At 42.6% G+C, this 26,562-nt stretch overlaps 1 protein-coding gene across 2 annotated transcripts; it reads right to left on the bottom strand.

Annotated features, from left to right (window-relative positions):
- Positions 1 to 2: 2 nt before the first annotated feature.
- LOC139622548 (TBC1 domain family member 12-like) lies at positions 3 to 26,500 on the bottom strand. Of its 2 annotated transcripts, XM_071479910.1 has the most exons (13): positions 24,752 to 26,500; positions 16,339 to 16,474; positions 10,899 to 11,032; positions 9,760 to 9,842; positions 9,196 to 9,313; positions 8,980 to 9,086; positions 8,435 to 8,518; positions 8,207 to 8,301; positions 7,819 to 7,890; positions 7,348 to 7,476; positions 7,091 to 7,200; positions 5,758 to 6,016; positions 3 to 5,345 (listed from the first exon to the last, which is right to left on the bottom strand). In XM_071479910.1, the coding sequence occupies exons 1-13, from the start codon at positions 26,194 to 26,196 to the stop codon at positions 5,274 to 5,276; spliced, it is 2,844 nt and encodes a 947-aa protein (XP_071336011.1). In that variant the 5' UTR covers positions 26,197 to 26,500; the 3' UTR covers positions 3 to 5,273. The 2 variants fall into 2 exon arrangements, with proteins under 2 accessions (XP_071336011.1, XP_071336012.1); XM_071479911.1 differs by lacking the exons at positions 16,339 to 16,474; positions 24,752 to 26,500 and adding an exon at positions 11,502 to 11,658.
- Positions 26,501 to 26,562: the final 62 nt, after the last annotated feature.

The raw sequence follows: 26,562 nt of genomic DNA, 5'->3' as shown, positions 1-26,562 counted from the left end.
AATTCAGTTTGCTGAGATATTTATTTACACATTTAGCTAGTGGCCATTATATGTAAAGAAATAACATTTTTACAGTTTATTTACATCACCTGTAAGGCATTATTAAAAAAAAAAAAAAATCCATTGAAATTGAATTTAAAACAGGAAAAATAACAATACACAAAATGGTAACAGATAAATGAATTTACATGTAAGTATAAAACACAACCAAACATGATAAAACTTAAATAAAACACATGGGAGGAAATGTCACATTAATCTCGTCTTACTTCTGCAGCCGTTTGAATATTTCTACCGATAATCTGGAGTGATGTGAGACGAGGGAACGTTAAAGCAACCTGCTGAGGTTTCTGGGTAATTATACAGAATTACTGTTGATGCATCTCCTGTCAAAACCGAGGCCATATTGCACTTTAATTTTCCAAACTGAGGAAGAGGTGTAGACAAGTGAGCACGAGCACAAACATGCCTCCTTCATCTTCAACACATCTGTGCATAAGTTACATGTTACAATCCCAAACCAGACGGAGACAGCAGCTGATGTTTAATGTAATTTTGTCCAATCAGAATGAGTGAGGAACATCACTGACCATGGATACTAAAAAACACTGGGACTTTTGCGTATTCAATTTATAATTTGGTCAGTTGTGTTTTTTGTAAATCATCTTTTTGTCAGATGTTTAACAGCTGCATCCCTCCTATGACATTAAACAGTATCAGGGAAAACAGAAAATTCATTGACATGAAAACAAACATCCAGATAAATGTTAATATTGTAAATATTGTTAATATTAATACTGGAACAAAACCTTAAAAATCTGCAGAATAAATCTAAAATTTTCCTTAAATATAGATTGTTCTACAAAAAAAAAAACAACTAAAAATTAAACAAGCTGAACAAACCATGTTATGGAGCACATGAAGAACTGTGTATTAAATCTACAATTTAAAATATTTTTCATTTTGGTTAATCAGACACTAAGTTTGATTTTGATTACTGGTTTCTATTAAAACAGGGAGCTGCTGTCAAACACGATCATTTTTATGTTTGGCAAAATGGACGTCATTGCTGTCAAAGAACCATGTTTCTTTAATTCTGATGGTTTTCATCTTCAGCGTTAAGGGTTGAAATTAACATGTTGAACTTGAGTTTACTCCAAACTCACAGATGTGTTGAAAATAAAGTTTTGTTACAAAAATCAACATTTCCATCCTCAAGTCCAGAACAGAGCAAAGTCGTGTTCGTTCCTCTGGTTTGTGTTAGGAGACAAGATTTCTGCTACTGAGGCAAAAAAAGATTTAATCAGTAGAAACCTGTTTCTGTTCATGTGAGGACTATTACCTGCCAACTGTCTTTTCATTAACTGGAAATGATTTCATTGACAAACAAAAAACCTGTTTTCCTTCATTACTGCCAGTTTGCTAATGAGTGTAATTAGTGTACCTGTAAAACAGCAGCTCATGTTAACAAAGTGCTTTCTCTTTATCTCACCTACTCTGATTCATTATCAACAGGAGTGTGTGGATGCACTGGAGCTTAGAGGAGCACGAGCAGAGTGTTGGGTTCCTGCTGAAACATAATGACGGCCGGTTTTTGTGAGTCAGTAACACTCTGAAAAAATGAGAGCTGAAATAAATCAGAAAGTGCTGTTAGCAGCTGCGATTTTCATCTTTGAAGTCTGAGGGACATTAATTTAGCATCTGACTTAACTTCAAGTCTCCATTATTGTCAAGTGCTTCATTAACACTTTGGTCAAGTTTTATTTTGAAAACACACCTCCTCCGTTAACTTCCTGACTAGCTGAGAGTGGTTCTGTGGCTGTGCCTTAGTGTAAAGTGAGAGTTTCTGTAGTTTTCACGCTGCTTGACAGCAGTGCAGCTGGATGGTGAGTTTTCCCCCTAAAACACTGACATCTACTGGTTTGTCAACTTGGGCTCCTGCTCTGGCTTCTGGTCATTTGCTGTAACACTGGTGTGATGCAGGAAAACTCAGCAGAGAAGGAGCAACCTGGAGGTCTGGAGAAGGTTTATCTCAACACTGCCTGACACCCTGCTGTCGTTTATTCCCATTTCATTGTTCTACACAACAGCAGGGACACAATCTGTCCTTGGTTCACTGCAGATTTTCCATTTGCTGCTGCAGCCGCTCGCTGTCTTATTGGAAATTTAAAAGATAAAGAGGAACTTGGTCGTTCCTTCTTGAACAGAAAACAAAAGGAGCAACAATAACTTTCATTAATAGAAAATCTAGTGGTAGAACTTAAAAAAAAATATATTACATAAAGAAAATCCTGACTCGTTTCCACTGCCTCTTCTAACCCGTCTCTCCTTCCTCTCTCCCACTTCATCTTCCTCTCTCTTCCTCCTCCTGGCTGCTCAACGTCTGGTGAGTTTCCTGCTTTAACGACCGACAGAAGCTGCAGCTCAGAGAGAAGACGACAGAGCGGCAGCTTGGTCCACATTTCTAAGGGCTGGAAAGTATTCATCATCAGTTGTGTGTGTGTGTGTGTGTGTGTGTGTGTGGTGTGGATGAGAGGTAGGGATGAAATGGAGGTGAAGGTTACATTGATAGTGTGTCTGAATCAAAGGAGTGTTAAACACAAAGTGACAGAGGTGTCCAAGTCCTGTGTCTGAGGTTATGATCCAGATTTAGGAAACGTGTTCAGGACACATGGAGACAAACTTGTGTATCAGTGTTTCAGAGCCCTGCTACACCTTTGGTGTACACCCACTCAGTGTAGGGCTGCAACTAATGATTATTTTCATCATCCAATTCTCATCTTATGTTGTTTGTTTCATTTCTAAAAAAGACTTTTTTATAAACAATTCATTGTTTCTAAGGAAAAAAAAAAAAAAAAAAAAAGCTGATTCCAAACCATTAAATGTGAATAGTTGCTGCAGTTTTGTTGGTTTTTCTTTTTCTATAATAGGGAGCTGAGTATCGTTGCATTTTGGATTGTTGACTGAACAAAACAGGTAATTTGAAACAGGGCTGCAACCAACTATTATCAATTCATCTGTCAATCATTTTCTCAATTTATCATTCAGTCAATAAAATGCCAGAAAATTTTCAGTTTGCAAAGATATAAAATAGACAAAAGCTGAAAATGTTCTTTTTCTTGACATTTTTGCTTAAAAAACGACTCGAACAATCGATCGATCATTAAAATGGTTACTGATTATTATTATTAATCCAGTGATAGATTTATCAAGTTATGGTTACAGCTCTGGGAAACTGATTCTGACATTTTTTGGAACATAATCAGCAGATTAATCAGTAAGGACAGTTATAATTAGATGCAGTCCTAATTGTTTAATCTATAAAATAACCAGCGGTCCAACAGCAGTAAATCTTCACATTGAAGAGGCTGGAATCAGAATATTTGGCACTTTAGTTGTAAAAGTGACTCAATTGTTTATTTGATTATGAAAATAATTGCTGATTCGTTTTCTGTCAATCAGCTAACTGTTTCATTGACTAGCTGTTTCAGTCTACACGATATAATTAACGACATGAACAGTGGGTTCAGTCCATCAGGACGTAATGTGAGGTTACAGCAGACTCTACGAACCACAACAACAGAAGAAAAATGTCGTCTGTTGTCATGTCAAACATTTTAGACACTTCCTGGAGTTTCGACACAGAGGTGCTCTTAAAGTCAAGCATATAAAAACTCTGATGGGGGAAATTAATTTTAAAAAATACTAAAATCTTTACTTGCATTTTCACAGACTATGCAGCAAGCAAGAAAAGTTCAACTAGACTAAAAAGCCTCATTCTCAAGCCAAAACTAGTAAAAGCTAAATGCAAAGCCGGGATTGTTGTTCCAGTGTCTGCATGATGCTGCCTAAGAGTTTCTATCTAATCTGCTCTAATTAGCAATCGCCTGGTTTAAACCCCTCTAACGACTGACAGAGAAAACAATGAGTCACTTAATGCCCCATTAATGAACTCGCTCTGTGCTGAGTGTTTTTTCAGAGGTCCTGATGATGCTGCAGATATAAAGTGCTCTGAGGGTGAATCTGGATCCTTGAAACACTGCGACGGCCCCACACTGACATCTACAGTACAAAAACACGTCTTCATTTCCTGTTGGCACACTGTGCTTCAACGTGGTTCCACAACATCTTAATGGATCATTTTGACCTAATTTCTTTTTTTTTTTTTTTAGCTTTTTTAAAATAAAATCAACATTTGACTGTTGACAAATTAATGGCAGTGACTGTGTCCCACCTAGACAGTTTGATTTTTATATTCAGAATATTTTGAATGATTTAACAAAAGAGGAAAAGACTTAAAAACATAAGTCACAAAATATTTAGTCATAGTTTGATTAGGACCATTGATGAGACCTGTAATTTTATCAGAAAAGCTTTGTTACAACCCAAACTTCCCATGTCCAGAGTTTTGTTTTTTTTTTTTTTTTCCCAACAGATGAAAATTTGAAAAAAACTATGAGGTTAATTAACCATCTACAACCAATATATCAGCATCAGCCATGCTACTGCAGGTTCCCATCTTTTTAGATCCAGCTGCAGCAAATGAATCATAGTGTGAGATCAAAACCACGAGGGTCTATGTTAATAATTCAACCACAGAGGAGGTTTTTTCTTTTCTTTTTGAAGCCTTTAGAAAATTATTAGCACCGAAAATTAGAACTGGAGTCTTTGAGAATTACACAGGGCGTCAACACTCGGTGTTAGTGGTGTTTATGTCCCAGCACGGGGACAGAATTACCACCAGCCAAACGCTGAGTTTTCCTCCCAGCCGGCAGGGGGAGTAACACGTCACACTCAGTCTGATTTAATTCTCCACCTGTTTAACAGTGACACTGCTGCTCTTCTCCAAAACAAACTCTGTCAGATGAAACACTGACGGTGGCTGTAGAGGTTTAGAATTGACCGACCACTTTGGTTTCCCGCTCTCACTGGTCCCAGCACAATTTCCTGGCAACGCCGGAAGTCGGTTCTTCCTGGACGCGCAGGCTAACGGCTCCTCTCCGCTCCACTCGTGCAGTTTGAGGCTCTGACGTCAGCCTCCACCTTAACGTCTGGCTCGTGTTCGCTTCAAGCTTCGTAGCGAAGCCACTGGAGCGAGAGTTTAGCTTCAGGCTACGTAGCTTCAAGCCCCACATTTAGCCTCTGATGTTAGCGTCAGCGCTGACAGGGCGAGCTAGCGTTCACCTCTGGAGTTCATGGCCGGATGGCGCGAGCTTCAACCTTCACAGCTAACGTTTGAAGAAAGATGGCGTTAGCGTCGATGTTAGCTAGTGTTAACTTCTCAAAGCTGGGCTGGCGTTTTTGTCCGTCTCTTTATTTCCATCCTTCATCAAAGCAGAAAACACCTGAAAGGAAACAGGAAATAAACTATTAAGACTTTCATTCAATCATTTTAAGTCTTAAATGATTCAGAAAATCTCCAGAGGCCCCAAGGAGAGGCAAACCACGCAAATGTTTGGGGCCCCCTGAAGAGAAAAATGGGCCCCCAATGGCAGATCATATTGGCACATTTATAAACCCTCACATAAATACACTATACTTTCTGCCCCAGGCCCCTCTAAGTGGGGCCCCTGATGGTGTGTGCTGTACCTAGCCTCTACCTTGCCTGCATGTGAGGGATTCAGGGAACATCTGTAAATTGTAGCGTCTGCCAATAGTCTGCATGCTGAGCTGGTATGGGCGTCTTTGCCTCGGGCCCTTTAGAGTCTAGGATCACCACTGACTGACTCTGCTCTGAGCGCTGGGCGTGGCACTGACCTGAGCCCAGCGGCGGTTTCTGCTGATCATGTGCGTGTTGGCCATGGCGGTGAAGAGCGTGTGTGACTGCAGGTCCTCCGGCAGGCGGGTGAGGAACTGAGCGATGTGGATGAAGTCCATCTGCAGCAGGACGTCCTCGTACAGACGCAGGATACCCAGCCCCGTCCGAAACAAGCTCTCCTCGCCGTCCCGACAGAAGACATCCCACACCCGACACGCCACGTCCAGGGGGAGGGACTTACTGTACAGAGTGAAGATCCTGGACAGACGAGCAAAAACACACTTTTACTCTACAACATGTCCAAATAACTGAATGAAAAGCTTCATTTCAAGGTGCATTCACATGAGTTTGATCTCTCAGGTGTTAACGAGCTGCTCTCTGGGATTTTGCCTGAGGATGAATGCTTTGTATATCACACAAACCTCCTGCTGTTTATAGGTCCTGAACTTATTGATAATGGGGTTCAGGTGTAGCTGTGGGATCCAAAATCAAAAAATATATAAAAACAATGCTATTTTTGTCCAGTCAGACAAAGAGCTGCTCAGAATCTGTGTTGACTGAAAAGACCTAATGCTTCAGTAGCATTTACGTTCCACTCACATCTCACTTTCAATGCGGATTCTCAGTCAGAAATACATTAAAAGCATCAGTAAACCATAATTTGCCTATAAATACAGCCATTTATATACATTTCATAAGTGAATTTCAGGCATCAGAGACGTGAACCCGCTGCAGAAAGATATTTCTGGACAGGTCTATTCTTCACAGACTCGGATTAATGCTACAAAATATGTTTTAGATAAATTATAATGTATTATTATACAATAAGAGAAAACTCCACTGATCTTTTGGGAGAACTTCTCAAGCTTCCTAGCAGCATATAAAGTGATTATTCTGAAATGAACCACTCTGTGTAACGCGTACTTTTACTTTTGGTACTTTAACGATATTTTCATGATGATACTTTTGGACTTTTACTTCTGGTTAATTTTTGAATGCAGGGCTTTTACTTTTACAGTATTTGGACACAATGATATTGTTATTTTTACTGCCAACAAAACTAAATCTGCACCTGTTTGCCTCTATTTACATATTTACAGTCGACTCTGTGTGAATTTATTCCACCTCTAATATTTGCTTTATTTTGCATCTTTCCATTTCTTCATGCACAGTGATTTGTTGGTTCTCATCTTTATGGTTTAAGAACTTTGATTAAAAAAAATCTAATTTCATGCATCATAGCGCTGATATGAATCCACAAGGATATTTGATGACTCCATCTGATAACATCAGTGTGGTACTGGAGAGACAGTGGAGTCTCTGATGACTCACCAGTCGATCAGATAGAGGTCAGGGGTCAGGCTGTTGGTCTGGAAGTGGCTGAAGAGTCGAGGCAGATTCTCCTCAAAGAAAACCTCAAAGGCTGCAAAATACTTCAACATCTGACACAGACAGAGTAAAGAGAGGATGAGGAGGGGGGGAGGGGGGTGGGGGGGGGGGTGAGAAGTAAAGATCAGATGGTAAAGATCAGAGTAAACACAGCAGGTTGAGCAACGTGAGTAACAGTCGTTGTGTCTGTGTATGTTTACCAGTTCGTGGTCGACTCTGAAGAAGGCCATCTGACAGGGTTTATTGAGCAGGTTGGCGAAGGTGATGAAGGCCTCGGCCTCCTCCAGGTTGAGGATCAGCACAGCAGCAATGAACGACATTCCCTGGACCTGAGGGAGCACAAACACAGACACCAGATCAGCTAAGATGGTTCGGCCTTTGTATCAAACCTAAACACTCTTTCCAAAAGTCAGCATCAAATGTCTGGTCAGATTCATAAACTTCTTTATTAATCCGAAGCTGCTGAATTAAATCATAACTTTGCAATTTTTAGACTTTTTTTAATTTAAGCAAAGTACCAAAGCAAAGGTTTTGCATCGATGCTCAGCCCTAATTCAAACATTAGTGTTTGAAGAAACAAACATTTAAAACCCTGCTGGATAAAATCTAATACAGAATATTAAATCTAATATCAACTATTATCACTCTGCTAGTGGAAAAAGCAAACTTACATAGCCAATGTCAGGTCTGTAGCAGGTGTAAGCCCCCAGTACGCTGTGGAGGAGGTCATGGTAAGGACCACCCTGCAGAGAAAAGAGAAAAGGTGTTGAGATTAATACAGAGACAGGGAGGAGGAGGAGGAAGAGAGGGAGCACAGATTCATACAGAGAAAGAGCAAAGCTGGAGGTGCTGTGGATAAAATGAGACAAACCTTAACAGAAAGAGAAAAGAAAGGCATCAGGAAAGATGACCTGCTCCCCGTATAACCCCGATCTTAACCTGAAACTAAATTCTAAACCTAACTTGAACATCAAGTCTTGACCTTGGAGGAAGTTGGAACCAGTCAAACTGTTCTCACAGTGACAGACATACAGATATACATACACACACATCTGTTACCTTCTGGAAGATGAAGAGAGAGGGGAAGGTTCTGGAAATGTCCAGTTTGATGAGGTCCAGACTGGACTCTCTGTCGGCCAGAGACGCTCCTCCATCTAACAGGAGACACACGAGAAGGAAGGTTTCAACATGTTTTATTTCGAGGTAAATCTTGAGCCGACAGTCTGAGCTGAACGTTCATCCCTAAAAACTGAGTGTAACAGAATTCACACTGGTGCTGAGTCGTACCGCTCTCACTGTCGTTGACTGAACTGGTTTCACTGTAACTCCTCCACTTCTCTTTGGCTCTGGACAAGAAGATCTCATACAGCTCTGCACAAACAGACAAACACATCAACACTGAAGTTGGTAACTTAGAAAGAAAACACAACTATATAGAGAGTTTTAACTTTGACAAAGAAAAGATCAGAAATGTCAGTAATTCTTCCTCTGACAGACAAATATATTAAAACAGTTTACCCTTAGCTGATGATCTTAAACACAGGATTTTAAAGTAAGAGCAGCAATCCCTCCTCTGTTTCATAAATCTTTAAAATCACTTCACAAATATACAGTTTCATTTAAATAGGCTCAGTAATTTCCTAAAACAGCTGGTCACTGTAGTTTTTATGAAATTGCATTTGTGCATTTGTTGGAACTATTTTCAGCAGTGTATTAATCTGCATTTGGCGTTCTAGGGAGTGTTTGCAGCAGCAGGACTGTGTGTGTGTGAATAAACTACAGTGTGTGTTCATGGTGAAGAAGGGGTGTGGTTCACTGATGTGTGTTTGTACCTGGTGTGATGTTGAGCTCGTTGCCAATGGCGAGGCTCCACACTCTTCCTCTGACACTGGGAGGAAGTCCCTGCCACCACAGCTCCCTGACCCGCCTTGTTCCCTTCCTACACACACACACAATTACAATGAGCTAAATACACATGCTGTGAGAACAAGCTCTCACACACACACACACACACACACACACACACACACAGAGCTGTGGAGACGTACATGGTGTCCCAGTGCGGCAGGATCTCGTTGTTCCAGACAACCATGGCGTTGGAGATGCTGTCCTCCTGTCTGTGTCTCTCCTTCATCTGACGCTTCTTCTTCTGTGCTTCCTTCATCTCTGAGGGAAAACAAGAGATACACACTGACACTGAACAACTTTGTCCCTGCTGGCCAATGAACACCTGTCTCAGCCGCAGCCAATCAAATCAAAGCAGAACAATGGCTCCGTAACAGAATGTGAAAAATGTTTCCACCAGGAGAAACACTTCGTGCCAAGAAAATCTCTGAGTTGGAGAGATAATTTTAGACACGTTACAATTAGCTCTTCAGATTTCCACTGAGTGTGTGAGTGGGTGTGGGTGTGAGCCTGTATTACTGTGCTTGTGAGGACCAGTTTCAGTTAGAAACCACTGTAGTGAGGACGTTTCTGCACCGATACTCACTGCAGCTTGAAGCTTAAGCTCAGAATTAAGTTTAGATTGGGTGAAGGATTTAGTTGTGATGACTGAAGTATCAAAAGACAAATGAGTGTGTGTGTGTGTGTGTGTGTGTGTGTGTGTGTACCTCTCCTCTTGGCTCCTGCCACCATCTCCTCGTACTCTAGTTTGTGTCTCTGAGTTTCCTCCTCAGATTTGGCAGGTAGGTTCCTGAGGGACAGACAGACAGACAGTCACCTGTCAGGTGTGCAGCCACAGTAACTCCGTCTCTCTGCGTCTCCATCCTGCATCTCTCACCAGATGCTCACTGTTGCTAAGCAACTACTGAGAACCTATGTGAAGATCACGACTCTTTCAGTAAAATCTGTAATAGTCTAAATCTGTAGCACAGACGATACTCAGGACGCAGTTTATTCTCTGGATCTATTTTCTTTTTTAAAAAAATATATTTATTTTTTATTGTCTGTTTAGTTATTGTACAGAAGCTTTTAATTGCATTGTTTGTTATTTACCTCATTATTTTAGTGATTTATGTGGAGTGAATGCTGCAGCACTGCTATCTATCTATCCATCCATCCATCCATCCATCCATCTATTTATACCTGAGACTGGCAGCTGATTTGTTTGGATCTAAAAATGTGTTTTACAAACATCCAGCAGTTTTCTGACTGCAAAACTTTCAATATGATGGGACAAAACTAAATGCTTACTGCATCTAACAATTATTTCCCTTTTTGATTAATCTGTTATATTTCAGGATTATTCATTTATTTGTTTGAGCTATAAAATGGCAGAAAACTGTCAAAACTGTCAGTCACATCTTGAAATGCCAACTTTGTGCATTAGCTTTAAAATATCTACCAACAGTGTCCTTTCCTCTGGGTCCTCCCTCAGGACAGACTTCACACTTTTGCCCTTAAGTTTTTTATTTATCCAACAATACGTTTTTTTTTCAGCAGTGTGTCCATTAATCTGTTCTAATGTAGTCGTGGTGTGAAAGTATAAGAAAGATCTTGTAGACTGTGATGGGAATATCTTCAATAATAACAGACATTGACATTAACACTAATAATGACTAGAGCTAATACCAGGGAGATACATATTTGTTGATATTAGTTTGCATCCTAATTAAAACTCCTGCAGCAGTTAGTGAGTATCAAAGTGCCAATAAAATCTAACATGAAAATGAAACCACTATAAATCATGTTTCCTCAGTCTGAACCAACGACAGATGATATTTTGGGTCCACATGTGTGTTTGACTCACGATGGCCGGTCCTCCAGGATGAGAGCCGTGGTGGAAAGAGGTTCAAACTCCAGGTTCTTCCTCCTCCCTGCAGCCGGGGGGCGAAGAGGACATGGGGACAAACCTGAGTCCTTCACCTGCTCCTCCTGTGGACACTGAATAAAAGCAGAGTTTGTTACAGATGGCTGAAATCCTGCCCTTCTCTTTGCTGAGCTGCGCTCCACTGGCTTCATCGGGTGTTTCTTTCTGAAAAGCTCAAACATGATCCTCAAGCTTTCTGCACACATCCAAAGATAAATGAGTATCGACTGCTGTGAACTGTGAACACTTCATTAAGAAAAAGCATCCAACAGCTAATAGCTCCCAGGGCCATTAGCAGCAATCAAAGCCTCCCAATTAGCTGTTTACAATGCAACTGTTTCCTTCATTAAAATGATAAGTACCTAATCTGTCCTATCAGAGGGATCTTAAATATCTCAATGAACAATCAACAACATACTGGAGTCTGACAGCGTGATCACTGGCAGATTTACAAAAATAACTGCAGCAATAAATGTTTCATTGTCAGATTTTACATGGATATTAGACTTTAATTAATATTACATACAGATAAAAACATCTTACCAAAAGGCTCATTCTTCATCACATGATCTTCCTCTGCCGACTGTGTTTGCCTTGTTGTCATGGAAATGTAGACGTTTGAATTTCGCTGTGAGACTGTTTTGAAAGCTGTTGAGGTTCAAGAATGAAATCTGAGTCTCGACTTTTAAGCCAACATGGACGAGTTCTCAGAAACATGGAAATTTAAACATCCACAATTCCATGACAACTGGGCAAAGTCCATCTTCAGAGGGAGATCATGTGCTATGATGGAGAGCACCAACAGCTACTGAATGAGCCTTGTCATGAGAGTTTGTCCAGTGCTGTTAAAATAATTTAAAATTCAATTACATTAATTCTTCACAATGTTCTGTTATCTTCTCCTGTTACTGCCGTCTTTGTTGATAAAATTTATCAATAAAAATATCTTTAAATAGATCGATGTTATAAACCAAACCACAACCTGCATGGCTATACAACAGGCCTACACACACACGCAAACACACACACACAAACACACAGAGCGATTGTTCAGAGAGAAGATGTTGGTTTGTTCTGCAGAAAGAATCAGAGTCTGAATAAACCTGCATCTGTGTGTGACTGTGCACGTGTGTATGTGCGCTCAAACTTGCACATGCAACATCAAAGCTGACAAATATGTGGTGTGCGCTTTGTTTCCGATTGTGTGTGTGTGTGTGTGTGTGTGTGTGTGTGTGTGTGTGTGTGTGTGTGTGTGTGTGCGCGCATCTACATGAAGCCTGTCTAGGCTTCTTAATGAATGTGTGTACTTGTGAATGTGAGGTTTAACGGTCAAAGTGATGTTGTGTGTGTGTGTGTGTGTGTGTATAGTCTGCACAATAAACAGTTCATTCACAGGAACAGGGCAGCTGCGGGTCAACAGGACAACAGACCCTTTTATAAAGGGATTTCTGAGCATCACCAGCAGAGGGAGACAGTTTCCTCTGCTGCTCTGGCATCAGCTTCACTGTGAAGTGAGAGTCATATGTATGAAATCATGTGACTGATCCAGTGATTTCCAAGTAAACTGCACCGTGACAGCTGCTCTGTGTTATTTACGATCGCTGACCTTAAAAAGCCAAAGTACATTTAACAATAAACCCAATAAAACCAATTCAACTGTGCTGGAATACTGCACATTCAACACTAAAGCCAACAAGTAGGATTTCTACATGTCACTATATGTACTATAAAAAGCTCTGAGACCTTGTAAAGTCTTCAAAATGGAAGATGGAACAAATGAGTTTATATAACATTTTGGATCTTCAGCCAGAAGTTAATGCTTATATTGGATGACTCATTATTTTCTGTGCTTGTGGTCTGCACAAGCCCACTGAGCTTAGACTTTAACTGACAAGTTACTGCGCCACGTTTAAATCTGGATTTCTGTGTTAAATTAAATTAAAGAAAGATTTTTTTAGTCCACATGGACTGTGATTCAAAGGATGATGGGAAACAAAAACTGAGGTCTGTAGTTATTTACTAGGTGCATGAATTCATTTTTCTCCCCCCCAGCTGTATATAACAATAATTTTTAGTGAGATTTTTAATGGATTAACATGACCTGTAGCCTTGTATGGACGTCTGAACAGGGGCCCCGACACCTCAGGCCTCTGGGCCAGAACCTTATTCTGAAGCCTTTGGAAAATGACTGGTAATATTTCTAGTTTGAAAGTAACAGAGCTCAATTTAAAAGACTACAAAGACACACTCTGGGGTCCTGTACAGGAGGGTTGGGGGGGCTTTTACCTGTCTATACCAAGGGGCGCGTTGTCCTATAATGCATCCATGTCTAGACCCAGATAAGTGGCAGAAGAGTGAAGGATGGATTAACCAGGTAAAAAAGTAAATAATAAATTAATTTTTCAAACTTTTGCTTAAATCAACTTCCGTCCAGTATGAGTTGACAAGATTCCAACAACTGTCTCCAAAAACAGTTTTAGAGGAAACTAAATTTAACTTTCAGGACCTGCAGATATTTTCCTGTCAGACCTGATTAAACTCTAATATTGACTGACAAACAAAAACAGAAGATGAACTAAGGGCGTTAATCTGCTGCTCTAACAGCCTCCACCCTCCTGGTCTCAGTCTCTCCACCAGAGGTTGAACCTGCTGCAGGGATTTTGCTCTCATTCACACACAGGAGCATTAGTGAGGTCCAGCATTGATGCTGGGTGATAAGGAGCTGCAAGATGTGCAGGTTATGCAAGTTCTTCCACACCATGGTGCTGGCTTTGTGCACAGGGGCATTGTCATGTTGAAAGAGGAAGAGGCCAAACTGCTGCCACCAAGATAAAGGCAGACTGTTTAAAATATCACTGTATGATGCAGCAATAAGAGTCCCCACACCACACATGATCACAGGCAGAGTCAGGATCATCACTGGGGCAGTAATCCCTGGTTGTGCCTCTGAGCAGATGAGCTAACTGCTGCATTGCTGCACAAGCTGAATTTAAAGGACGCCGTTAGAGTGGAGTCAGCCCTTCTCCTCCCTCTTCTCCTCCCCCTCCTCCTTCGTCTCCTCCACAGTTCTGTGTCTGACGTGTCAACCAGCTGAAGCCAAACCACATCTGGCCGGCTCCTTTCCTGATGAATCATCTGACTCTGGCTGCCATCATGTGAGCGGAGTGAGCGCAGAGGCCAGCAGCAGTCAGACAGTTTGCTGTTAGCAATGTCAGCTCTCGGCCCACGTCCTCTGGATTTACACTACGCGGAAAGGTCAGAAGTCACAGCAGCAGCAACCCTGGAGCTGGAATAAGGACGGTATAGATTTGGCATCTTGCTCAGGGGTAATTTAGCAAGATGGGATCCATCAAGGCCTCCAGCAGAGGGGTGATTAAACAGACGGCTGTTCTGTGTGTGAGACAGCTGCTGCTGCCTGACAGTTTTCACTGTTTGACTGATGTGAAAATCTAACCTCATCTAATTAAACTCAACCAGAGAGAAGGAAGCAGTGTGTGTGTGTGTGTGTGTGTGTGTGTGTGTGTGTGTGTGTGTGTGTGTGTGTGTGTGTCCAGGATACCACCTGCTCTACATGGCAAGAGAGGAACAGCTGTGTGTGTCTGAGCTGAGTGTGTATGTGTGTGTCATTGCTGGCAGGGCCTTATACAAAGCAGCAAGTGGGGCATAGAGGGGTGAATTATGCGTGTGTGTGTGTGTGTGTGTGTGTGTGTGTGTGTGTGTGTGTGTCATCATCTGCCTCCTCAGCTGCAGGCAGTGTGGAAGTTGCCTAGCGACCACATACACAGAGTAAATCCATTTTACAGCCTCAGTCCATCCACCATGTTGTATGTAAACAGATGCTGACTAACAGCAGTACCCTGTGGAGCAAACACAACTCATCAGGCCGACCAATCAAACATCTCACAGGGCTGATGACACACTGCACTGAGTTTTAGGCTTTAACTTCTACGGTGAACAGCAACAAGTTCCTGCAGAGACACAAAGCAGCATCTGGACTCTATAACCAGCTGTTTATAAAAACCGGACTCAGACGGAAATACCACACATACTGAACATGTTCTTTGATGTGATTTACTGCTCAGAAAATCAGGAAAAACATCACAGAATCCAGGCTGACATCTTCCAGTGTCTTGTTTTGTCTGACCAACAGTTCAAAACATAAAATTATTCAGTTTATTGTTACAGAAACTGCAGAAAGGCAGCAAATCATTATCACTTTTTTGACACATTTTAAAGGTCCCATATTTTAACTTCTCCAGTGTTTTATTTGAAGTGTTGATATCCATAAGAAGATACATTTGTGGTTTTAAGAGCCAAAAACCATCTCAGTGTAGTTTTACATCTTCTCTCCGGAGATTTCAGGTAAACACTCAGAGAAACCAAATCCTGCAAGGTTGGATGGTGGGTCCAGGTGGGCGGGGCTTGGGGCATGGCTGAGAGCAGTGACTGCTTTGTTGTGACATCACAAAGTTACAGAAGTCCTGACAGCTCATTTTAAGGCTCAGTTTCTGAATACAGGCTGTGTGCATTTCTCTGTGGACTGAGGCTTTGATACTTTCACAGTATTAATAGAACCTAGACCTGCTTTATAATCAAAAAAGAAGTGGACATCTCACTTTATACAATATGGGACCTTTAAATGATTGATTATTCAAAAATTATCAGTTTGGTATGTATTTACTCGCTGTGTTTACATGTACAGCACAAAAGAAACTATGCTGAGAGAAACCAGGTACACCCAGGAAATCAGAGACCACTTCAACGTCCTCTGCAATAACCTGGTTACTGTGAAACCTCCCTGATTCTTATCTGATCCGTGTTCAATTATTGATCATGGTGACTGATCATGTTAGTGTAACCATGCTCTGTGTGTGGGAAGGATGTACTGTCATCCTGTTCAACCTTTGCTGTCAAGCTCTCACAGGGCCGAGCCTCTGGTTGTGGAAGAATATTTAGTTCTTCTTTAAATGGTCTCCTCAGTGTTCATCAACATGCAAAGTGTGCTGAGTGATTGAACGCCACCACAGGTTTAAAAAAAAAAAAAAGTCTCATAAATAAAACTGAAAATAAACAAACTGATGATTGTTTATTTTCAGTTTTATTTGAGACTTTTTTTTCAGTTAGGCTAAATACTACAATACCCATGTGCCTCAGCACCCAGTGCTGTGCCAAAGAAGCCCTTCAGAGGTGTGAATCAGAGCACAGACTTCTACATTTTATCACAGTTCATCTTTCGGATCGACACTGTTGATGCAGAAAAGAAACCAGAAAAAACTCCAACTTTACGACTCCAAAACCAGATACAACTAAGACTGACAATGACACCTGACACCACCCTGGAAAAGAAGATGATGTGAGTGTGTGTGTTTAAGGAGCCAACCTGATCTGTGGACAGTGAGGAGGTGGGGTCTTTCATTGGATCAACCTCTCTGGCTGCTGTCTTGCCAAACAGTCGCCACCCTGTTGCATTGTGGGATGGTGCCTTGGGCTCTTTGGATTTCCTAGAAAATAGGCTCCTGGAAGAGAGACAGAAAGAAAGGCTCAGCATCAGCGCTCATACTGAACCTCAATGATATGAAGTCTTTAAATCTAAAACCAGTGGAATGGGTGAAATTAAATATCTGATGTAAACAGAGAAGAAAAAACTCTTTCTTGGTGTTTATATAGAAATTCACATGAAACTAGAAGCAGCAAGCTCTCCCTTTCTGTGCAGATGACATTCTGGTGTTGATGATGTGATCACTGTAGGACACAGTCTCCACACAGGAGGACACACTTCAAAACAAAAGCAAAACTCCAAACAAGTCTCCTCTACAGCAACAACTGAAAACTTTCCTCCAGAAAACTTTCCACATGCTGCAGCCAGGACTCAAACTCTAAACCTGACATCTTCACGTCTCATTGTTTGTGGGCTTTTATCACTGACAGACACACTCACATATATGACTGACACCAGCTGTTAAAGTAATTGCCATGCACAAAAGTTTGTTACCGATATGACAGCTTGCAATCACTTTTTGTAGCAGCTGAGAGTCTTTGTGTTGTTGATTGACAAATCTAGATATTTTTAGGCTGCACTGCAAGAACATGTTTAAGATCTACCCACAGATTTTCAGTGATGTTCAAGTCTGAGGTCTGGATGTTCCTGAGTCCTGACTTAGAAGAGTGCACGACAATTATTTTCTATTTTTCCAGTTGATGATACTGAGACTCTTCTGTGTGGAAAACTGAAATTTGTCAGAAACTGCAGAAAATAATTCAGTTCCTCAAACAAATGTATGAAGAAATCCAGTAACAAACAGTGAAGATGTAATGCAGTGAATGAATCCTCATCATCATTCTGACCACAGTCATGCAGCTGCAGCAGTTTCTTTCAAATGATGGAGGGAAAAAAAAAAGCTGCCAGATCAACAGTTTCATGTTCGTGTCAGTGGACAAGTCTGGTGGGAAGAGAAAGAGGGAAGAGGGGAGAGGAACTGCAGGAATTATGAAAAGGAAGTGGAGCTGCGAAGGAGAACAAGCGCAAGAAAACACACACACACACACAAACACACACACACACACAAAACACTGTGGGCCAAGTAGACAGCCAAGCAAATATTATTCCTCCGCTCTCTGCAGGCTCAAGTTTCTTCACTCCGAAGTGTGTGTGTGTGTGTGTGTGTGTGTGTGTGTGTGTGTGTGTGTGTGTGTGTGTGTGTGAGTGAGAGAGAGAGAGCGTGTCCAGTCTAATGTCAGACCAACTACTAATCATTTTCCTTATTGATTATTGACAGACATTAATGAAAAGCCATGATTCAAACTGTTTGTTTTTGTTTTTTTTAAACAGCCCAAACTCCCAGAACGTTACAATCAGTTATCAATCAGAAAAACATCAAATCATCATATTTGAGAAGCTTTAACCAGCAAACCTTCAAATTACTAAATCTAAGAACTGACAATCAAAACAGTTGTTAATGAATTTTCTGTCAATAAGATAAGACAAGACAAGACAAGACAAGACAAGACAAGACAAGACAAGACAAGACAAGACAAGACAAGACAAGACAAGACAAGACAAGACAAGACAAGACAAGATAAGATAAGATAAGATAAGATAAGATAAGATAAGATAAGATAAGATAAGATAAGGCTTTATTGGTCCAAAAGTGTTAGAGCAGCAAAGCTGACAGTACAAAAGAAATGCAAATGAAAATATTAAATATTTAAAAAAAATTTACAAAAGATAAGTGAAATATAAACAAGACTAGGTCAAAGCCTAGTATGTGGCTGGACCGCCTACAGTCAAATCCTGATTTTGTAACCACAACGCTGTCTGACAAAATCACCAAACACAAACGAAAGACTGTGCTGTGATTTCAGCTGTATTTACTTATAAAAAGATCACTCAGAGAGAAACTTATGAGAGACACATTTTTTTAAAGTTATGTTGTAAGGTTTTTGCTTTTATTACAGTCATAGTGAGAGAGAGAGACAGGAAAATTGGAGAGAGAGAGAGAGAGAGAGAGAGAGAGAGAGAGAGAGAGAGAGAGAGAGAGAGAGAGAGAGAGAGAGAGAGAGAGAGAGAGAGAGAGAGAGAGAGAGAGAGAAAGAGAAAGAGAGAGAGAGAGAGAGAGAGAGAGAGAATGACACGCAGCAAAGGGCCTCAGGCCAAACTCAAGACCATTTTTATTATTTTGTCTCTCACACAGAGATCCACAGTAGTTCAGCCTTTATTTAATTCCAACTCCAGAGCATAACAGACTTTATTAGTTGCACTCGTGTCTCGGTGATAATCTGACTGCTGTATGAGCAGAGTCGTGCTGGTCTAAGTTATATAACTGAACACAGACTGATAAGTTGTGACAGACACTGGGTGAAAAACGTCAACTACATGTTTATCTGCTTTCCCACTTGTGGCCACAGCTCAACAAGTGAAACGCACCAGGAATAGAAAAGAGGAAGTTAAAGTTAAGTCAGTTTAGTCTGGAGGCTGCTTCTCTTTCACTCACATTAATCACAGTCTACATTATGTTGGATGTTTTGGTGGAATTGTGGGTAGTTTAGAAACCTGAAACCCATAGAGGATCAAACACTGAACTCACTACAGTATCACTTCCTGGATTCAGCTTCTTCAACCCACTGATCACTCCAAACAAATGTGGGTAACAGACACAGCTGGAATACTCAGACACAGTAAATACACATATCTTCCCTTTGGAGAGAAGACAACGAGCTGCTATCAGTGTTGGTAGGTCAGATGTAACAGGCTTAGGTTGTCACTATTCATTCTCCAGCGTGAGAGGAACAAGATGCACTGCTTCACTTTGTGTTGGTTACATCAAACTGCTCCTCAGATCAGACGCAGCCTTGTTCTCACACCTGAACAGCAGCACACCTGTAGCTGCAAACCTAAAAGGCAACACACTGTGTCTCTTGTTTGCGCAACAGGGGGCATGTGTGTATGTGTGTGTGGGTGTGTGTGTGTGTGCAGGGTTATGTGTGATAGGATCTAAGCTAATTCCCAAAGTGCAGTGGACAGGATGTGTGTGTGTGTGTGTGTGTGTGTGTGTGTGTGTGTGTGTGTGTGTGTGTGTGTGTGTGTGTGTGTGTGAATAATTAAGCACAGGAGGTGATCAGGGCTAATTTAATTCCCCTCGTCTGTGTAAGCTAACAGACATGAACAGAGAATAATTAGGCCAAAGCAGAACAGGTTTGTGACGTCACAGCTGGAAACAGACATCGATGTTGAACCCGGACCAAGTGACTGCCGACAGCCTCAGCTGTCGTACTTAAGCTTTCTAGATGTACAGAGATTTCATTTAATTCTCATTTATGGGTAGTTATACAATTTTTATTTCTATGCTTGATCCTTTTTATAGCTACTACACAGGATGTGGCCTGTTTTTGAACAGTGCAGCTGTGACACCTCGTTTCCCCCTGGGGATCAATAAAGTGTGATTTTCTCTTATCTCAGATGGATAACTCTCTCCCTCAGTTACACAAAAACAACTTTAATTGTATTTTTGGGTGAATTGTTCTGGTAACAGTTTAGCTGTTTCCCATGATACCATATCAGTTTCACATTTAAAAAAAAAAAAAGTTATATTGAAGCCAAAATCTAATTTAGTGGCCAGACTCTGCTGTTACTGATACTTGATAATCATTCAAATTATTTCAGCGATATCAACTGTGAGCGAGAGAGCAAGTGTGTGTGTGTGTGTGTGTGTGTGTGTGTGTGTGTGTGTGTGTGTGTGTGTGTGTGTGTTGTTGTTGTTGTTGCACGCATCAGTGGTTATAGAATCATGATAATAATAAGTTAATGCATTAATGGGAAAACAAGCCAAATATCGTCATTTATACAACACTAGTTTATACCTGAAAAATAAAACACAATAATATAAGACTATGGTTAGGTAATGCTCAGCAGTGTCATACTGTTGTGTTGTGCCATAGTTTTTCAAACTGGTAACTATAACATGTATATTGTGTACCAACGTGTCCAACAGGGCAATATTAACTAAAGATAACACCTGACACCAACATACATTCTGTAAGAATCTCAACACAGATGCAGCAGAAACTGTTCAGGGTTTTTTATTTTTTATCCTTAAATAATTAAGTGTTTCTTCAACACAAGTTTTAATTTAACAGTTGTATTGAACTTGGTTGATTAGAAATAGGACAGGAGTTGGTCCATTAGGATGCAGCGCTGTGATTTCCATGATTTCACAGGTGGATACACTGAATCTTGAAACAAACAGGTCACTAAATGTTACTGCAACAGGAGCAAAACTCTGGCGATGAAAACTCAGAAGTTGTTTTTTGTAAACTTGCTCTAGGTTGAGAGTTGGAGGTTAAAATAAAGTCGCATTCCTGCTTGTGTTTGCTCTGTGTGGATTTGAACTCCTTTGCCACTGACCCTCCCCGTCCTGCCCTCGGCGCTGTGAACCAAACAGCCAGCGTGGAGGTTTTCCAGCGGGGCTGTTTTCTCCTCAGAGTTCCTCTCCGTCTGTCTGGATTTTCCTCTGAGACGCCATGACATTCGGGCCAGCTGCCGAGGCGCGAGTCCAAACCAAAACCAGGCCTGACACAGACGGAGATTTAACAAACAGAAATTTTCCTACACCTGCCAGTCAGACAGGATTTTACTGCTTCGGTAACCAAACAGAAGTGATCTAGCCCTCTGGCTCTGAGCTGCACTGGTGTCTCCACTGCATTCTTAAATATTTACCAGGGGAAAAAAGTTTTACCTCTATTTAGCCTTTTTCACTTCCTTGTACAGGAATGCTGTCAGGCTGCAGCTCCACTCACTTCACTCTGTAGTAAACTGTTTTCCAGCTGTTGAACTCAGTCTACGTCACAGAAGCTGAAGCCTCCTCTCGTGCACAATACAAATTCTGATGCTGACAAATTTTCTTTCTTTCAGCTGTAAAACATGCAGGATCTAAAGTGGTTTTCTAATGTAGTGTAGGTTTAATTTGGGCTTATGTAATGAATATCTATATAATTCAGAGAAGATGGGGTTTGGGGGTTGTTTTGCTAATCAGTAGCGACTGACACATCCGTCTCATCTTCATCATTTCCAGTCAACACAGAGCTGCAGCAGCTGATGTCAGGAGCAGCTCATGTCTGTCACGACACATTATTTCTCTCCCTCCCTCCTGCAGCTTCTACGGTTTGAACAAACAGTTATCAGTGATCAGCTGAACTGTGCCTCAAGGCCGCCACCAGCAGCGCTTTGCTCTCCTCAACCAACCTGCTCGGCTCTCCTCTGATTCCTGAGAAGGCTGCAGGCGCATCCTGGTGTCAGTCTGAGCTCTGGAGGTTTTGCACCACACAAGCAGTTTGTTTCTGTTCGAGACACAGGTCTGATGCCACCGTCTGTGCATTTCTGTAACAGTGCTGTTGACTCCTCTCTGTCCACAGTGTAACATCAAATACTGTAAGCGCAGCATCATGTTTGCACCTGCGGGTGTGGTAGCTCTAAACCGACTCACAAAAAGATCATGCGACAACCTGACATCTCTAAAACACCAACTATTCAGGAACTGAGAATACAATGTTTTTTTTCACACATGACACGCGGACAGTCACAACATCTCTGCTGCGCCGTGGCAGCTGTGCGGAGGTTAAACGGTGTGAATCGGCGCCGTGGTTGAATCGGCTTCAGAAATAGAAAGCAGAAGAGCAGAGGGAGCAGTTAATGTGGGCTAAGCCCTGAGGAAAGAGGCTGCACCGAGTCAGTGCTCACTGAGCCCTGCTGTATCACTAACTGCACATATACTTAACTGGGGCATGATTAACATGCAGGCTTTGACACAGCGATAGGCCCCAGACGGAAGCTCCGAGGCTCTATGAAAAGACAGATATATGTCAAATTATCAAGTCGCCCGGCTAACATCCTCTTTAACCCCTCAATAATAACAGAAACTGATATCAAATATGGAATTAACCGCACGTATCTCTGTCCCTCTCTAGTTGGAAAAAGGGCTTTGCTGTGGAAGCAAAGTGTCACAGGTTCATACAGACAAAAGGACACACGTTCATATTACATTCAGTCCATCAATAATCTGATGATTCCCAACGCTGGAGAAACCTCTATACATTTCCAGAGTGGAGGATTCGGAATAATGAAAATGGATTTCTGATTAGCTGCTAAATGTCAAATGACATGTAAACAGCTGCAGGTGTCCATGTTTGCAAAAAGCAAAAATATCTATTGAGGCTTCTGATGAGCACAAATTAAATTTCCAGTGGTTCACCGCCATGTGGTTCTCAACCACATGGTCAGGACTCCAGAAGCCACAAGATAAAAACCAAGGTTTAACTAAGAAAAATCTATATTCTGCTACACGCTGTTGACTCTGTTTCTTTTTTAATATTCTCTGAAGTTTTCTTCTGAAGTACTGGATTGTTTTAACTCTCCACATCGCTCAATACCTGCAGAGGTAAAACCGTTCCATTCACGTAAAACAGTATGACATGGAAAACGCACACTTCCTCTGAACTCCCTGAGTTTTTACCATAAGCAGACGCTGCTTTGTATTAGAGAATCACATGCACTAAAGGCTGGGAGCACCTGTTTTAGAGCAACCAAAACAATATGTGAATTTCTTGCATTAACCAAATTGTGTTTAAAGTACTGTAATTCTTCATAGGCACAGAAATGCATGGAGATTGTTTTAAAATGGTGAAGAAATGACGGTTTATAGCTGTGGACAGGCATCTGAAGACGTCACCTAAACTGCATTACGCTCACTGCGTCAAAATATCCACGAACAGCCTGAACCCCGACCTGCTTCCCATGGGTGCTGCTCTTGCTCACAGTTGACCTGCGGCAACACTGACCGAACAACAGGCCCATTCACAAGCAAAGTTTGAGTTAAACCACAAATATGTCCAATTAAAATCAATTTATCACGTTTGCAAAAGCTGTCCAGTCCAGTTGTTGAGCAAATGCCAGATCCTCACTTCAACTCGACTCTGTTCATTTAATGACCTCCGGACCAGACGGAGGGGGTAACGAGCTGAGGTGGGAGGGCAGGTCAACCAGTCTCAAGCCTACTGCTGACCAGTCGGGGCTGAGGGCAAGTTGCAGGCCGAAGAACAAACTTGATCTCCAGATAATTTGCGAGTGGCAGCATTTTTATAATCGAGCAATATTTTTTAAGCAAATATGCCCACATTTGCTGGCACCAGATTTATGCCACGTACTTCAATGTTATGTTTTTCTGTGTGTTGTAAGGCGTCCTTTGGTGCCTTGAAAGGTGCCTATAAATAAAATGCATTATTATTACGTATTTATTATCTGAAGATGACACCTCAAGCTCTGGGAATTTGGTAAATTGGTTACAGGGGAAAATATCTGGCTGATTAGCAGATAACAAAAATAATAGTTACTTTCAGCCCTCGTAAGACAGACAAAACAAGACATTTAAGGATGTCGCCTTGTGCTCTGGGATACTATGACAGGCATTTATCAATGTTTTCTGATGTTTTACAGATTAATTGATTGACTGAGAAAATAACTGACAGATTCATTGAGGAATAAAATCATTAATAGTTGTCCTATTCCAATGTCCAGCCAGTTTTACAGAGGGTGGGACTGACCTGTCCTTCACAGAGCACTGACTGTTTCCCCTGTTTACAGTGGATGCTGCATTGGTGGCATTGACAGACAGTCACAACAATAACATTTTGAAATTCAACATTTGGTATAAAAATGTTCAGGTTTCTGTTTGTTGAATGCTGTTATGAGTTAACTTCAGGTCAGGCCTGTAGCTTCTCTCATGTCATGTCCACCACCCCCCTGCTTTTCGTCACAGCATCCCAGTAACATTTCTCCATCAGTTCAGGTCTGACCACAGCTTTCAGCAGGACAAGAAACACACACATACACACACACAGACACACAACCAAGCACATCTCTTGAACTGCAAACACCTACCAAAATAACAAGTAAAACTCTACTGCTCCTTTTCTCTGTTGAACATCTTTATTAAACTGATAACTTCTGTGTTTTGACTGTTGATCAAAGAGCTGTTTTGGGATCTTAATAGAGGTCTAAATGTAAGAATATAAACTTACTGATTACATGTTGAAGAAGATAAGATGCTGTGCAGCTTCAGTGTGATGTGCAGGTGTTAGATATTTCCAGATAGAAGGTTAACGAAGATGGATGCAGAGGACTGGAAACTACTGATTCAAACTTTTAACTGTGCTTCTGTTTTTTGATATTTTGCAAAACAGTGAAGTCTTTACAAACAGCTGAGGAGTGAGGATTACAGTTTGGTTTTTTTTTTTCATTTTACCTGGTGAAGAAATCAGCGATGCCGAACCTCTTTGGCATCAGCTTGGAGTCCGGGCCGTCGGTCTGCTCGGTCAGGTCCGGCAGCTTGTCCGGGGCGCTCTGCCTGCGACCCGCCTCCAAAACGTTGCGAAAGTCCTCCTCATACCCCTCATTTCCAAAATAAAAGCCCCCGTCCTCGTCCGGGGACAAGGGGGTGGCATCACAGCTGAGGGAAACCGTGTGGTTGGGGTTAGTCCTCAAACTCTGCGGCCTGACGGGTAAACTGAGGTCACTGAAGTCCTCCTCGTCCCCCCTGGTGCAGGGCTCAGAGAGCGGGCTCTCACCGTTCAGGTTGCAGAGGGTTGACGGGCAGGGTGAGGGGACTTTGGCACTTGATCCCGGGGTGGGGGAGTCCTTGGAGGTGCCTGCGGCGGAGGGAACGGGGGAGGGAGGAGGCCCGGGCTCAGCCGCAGCCGGCGCATCCTCCCCGGGGCACCGTGAGACCAACCTCCCGCTCCTCAGACACAAACCCGACCCGGGCCCGTTTTCTGGACCAGCCCCCAGGTCGAAATGAATGTCTGTGTTGTTTTCGGGGGGACAGTTCAAATCGAGACAGTCACGTGTTGCTCTGGCTGTGTTCACGATGTGCAAACCACCGTTGGCCACTGTCACCTCCTCACAGTCCAGGTCGCATACACCGGGTCTCTGGCCCAGCACCGGGCGGGGAAACCCCCCTGCCGGTTTATAATAAGGGAGAGCCCCTTCGGCGCCGGCAACAACCCCGTTGGGCATGTTCACGCACGGACAGCAGAGATCCGCAGCGGTGCCGGCGCAGTTCTGCTGGTGCTCCCCTGTGCACGGCAGCGGATCCACGGGGGGAGAAGCCCTGTTACAGCCACCGCCGGTCGCCTCCTCACCCACGGGAAAGTCCGGGGTTTCCCCTTCGCTTTCCTCCGCAGGATGCTGCCGCATCTGTCGGCCGGTCTCTGCTGAAACCCGACCCCGGAGCACAGCTGGACAGGAAGCGGTTGTGAAGACGAGCCCTCCTCCTCCTCCTCCTCCTCCTCCTCCTCCTCCTTCCTCCTCCAGCCCGACCGCTGTGGGCTCCTCCTGACCGGGTGACTCAGTAAATCCGTTCAGGCCACTGTGGTCGCCCCGGACCTCGGAAATCACACACCTGTCAGTCGACCGGTCGGGGAGGCTCCTCTCCACTAAACCCAACATCATCTCCCTCCCGTGTGTGTGCGGTTGTACCGAGGCGTCTCTGTTTACATTCCTCCCGTTACCGGTCACGTAAATATGACCCTTCCCGGCCTCCGGACCCCCGCTGACACCGGCTAGCAGCGCTATGCTGCGGTCTTTGAGAGCGATGTAAGATCCGTGACCCGCTTTCCCTCCTCCTTCACCTCCTTCTTCGTTCTCGTTTAAGTCGACGGAAAACGACTCCCCTCCGTTCCCCTTTTCCATGGCCGCTCAGTCCGCCGAGCGAGCCTCGGCCCCGGGTGTGAAATCCTGCGACGAGCGCCCCTGCCCCGTCGGCCGAGCTCCGCAGCAGCAGGTTTTGTTGTTCTGGGAGGAAGGGGCTACCATTTTAGCCAGGGGTACTTCAGCGTTACCTGACCGGCACCGCGTGTGGCATGGTGATTTCTGGTGCCTTGAAAACGACGATGTCTCCTCTGTCCGCCGAACTTAACGTCGCCGCCGGGCAGAAGATTAATTAAATCCCTCAACGCTCAGCTGCGGCGGCGGCGCTCCGGCCACAGTCCGGCGCCATCTTGAAAATACCCCAACAATGACGTCACTCCACCACCCTCGGCTGCCTGTGTTTTGGTT

The sequence above is a fragment of the Trachinotus anak genome, unplaced genomic scaffold (assembly GCF_046630095.1).
Source record: "Trachinotus anak isolate AG129_WGS33_773 ecotype Australia unplaced genomic scaffold, CSIRO_AGI_Tana_v1 ptg000007l, whole genome shotgun sequence".
Classification (NCBI taxonomy): domain Eukaryota; kingdom Metazoa; phylum Chordata; class Actinopteri; order Carangiformes; family Carangidae; genus Trachinotus; species Trachinotus anak.
The sequence above is the reverse complement of the archived record's forward strand: the minus strand, read 5'-3'. Positions and strand labels throughout refer to the sequence as shown.

Excerpts from the sequence above, each read along its gene's own strand:
- LOC139622548 (XM_071479910.1), bottom strand. The coding sequence starts at position 26,196 with ATGGAAAAGGGGAACGGAGGGGAGTCGTTTTCCGTCGACTTAAACGAG. Across the intron at positions 7,201-7,347 it reads TCAGAGTCGACCACGAACTG|ATGTTGAAGTATTTTGCAGC; the intron begins GTAAACATACAC and ends TGTCTGTGTCAG. Across the intron at positions 6,017-7,090 it reads GACCTCTATCTGATCGACTG|GATCTTCACTCTGTACAGTA; the intron begins GTGAGTCATCAG and ends TCGTCTGTCCAG.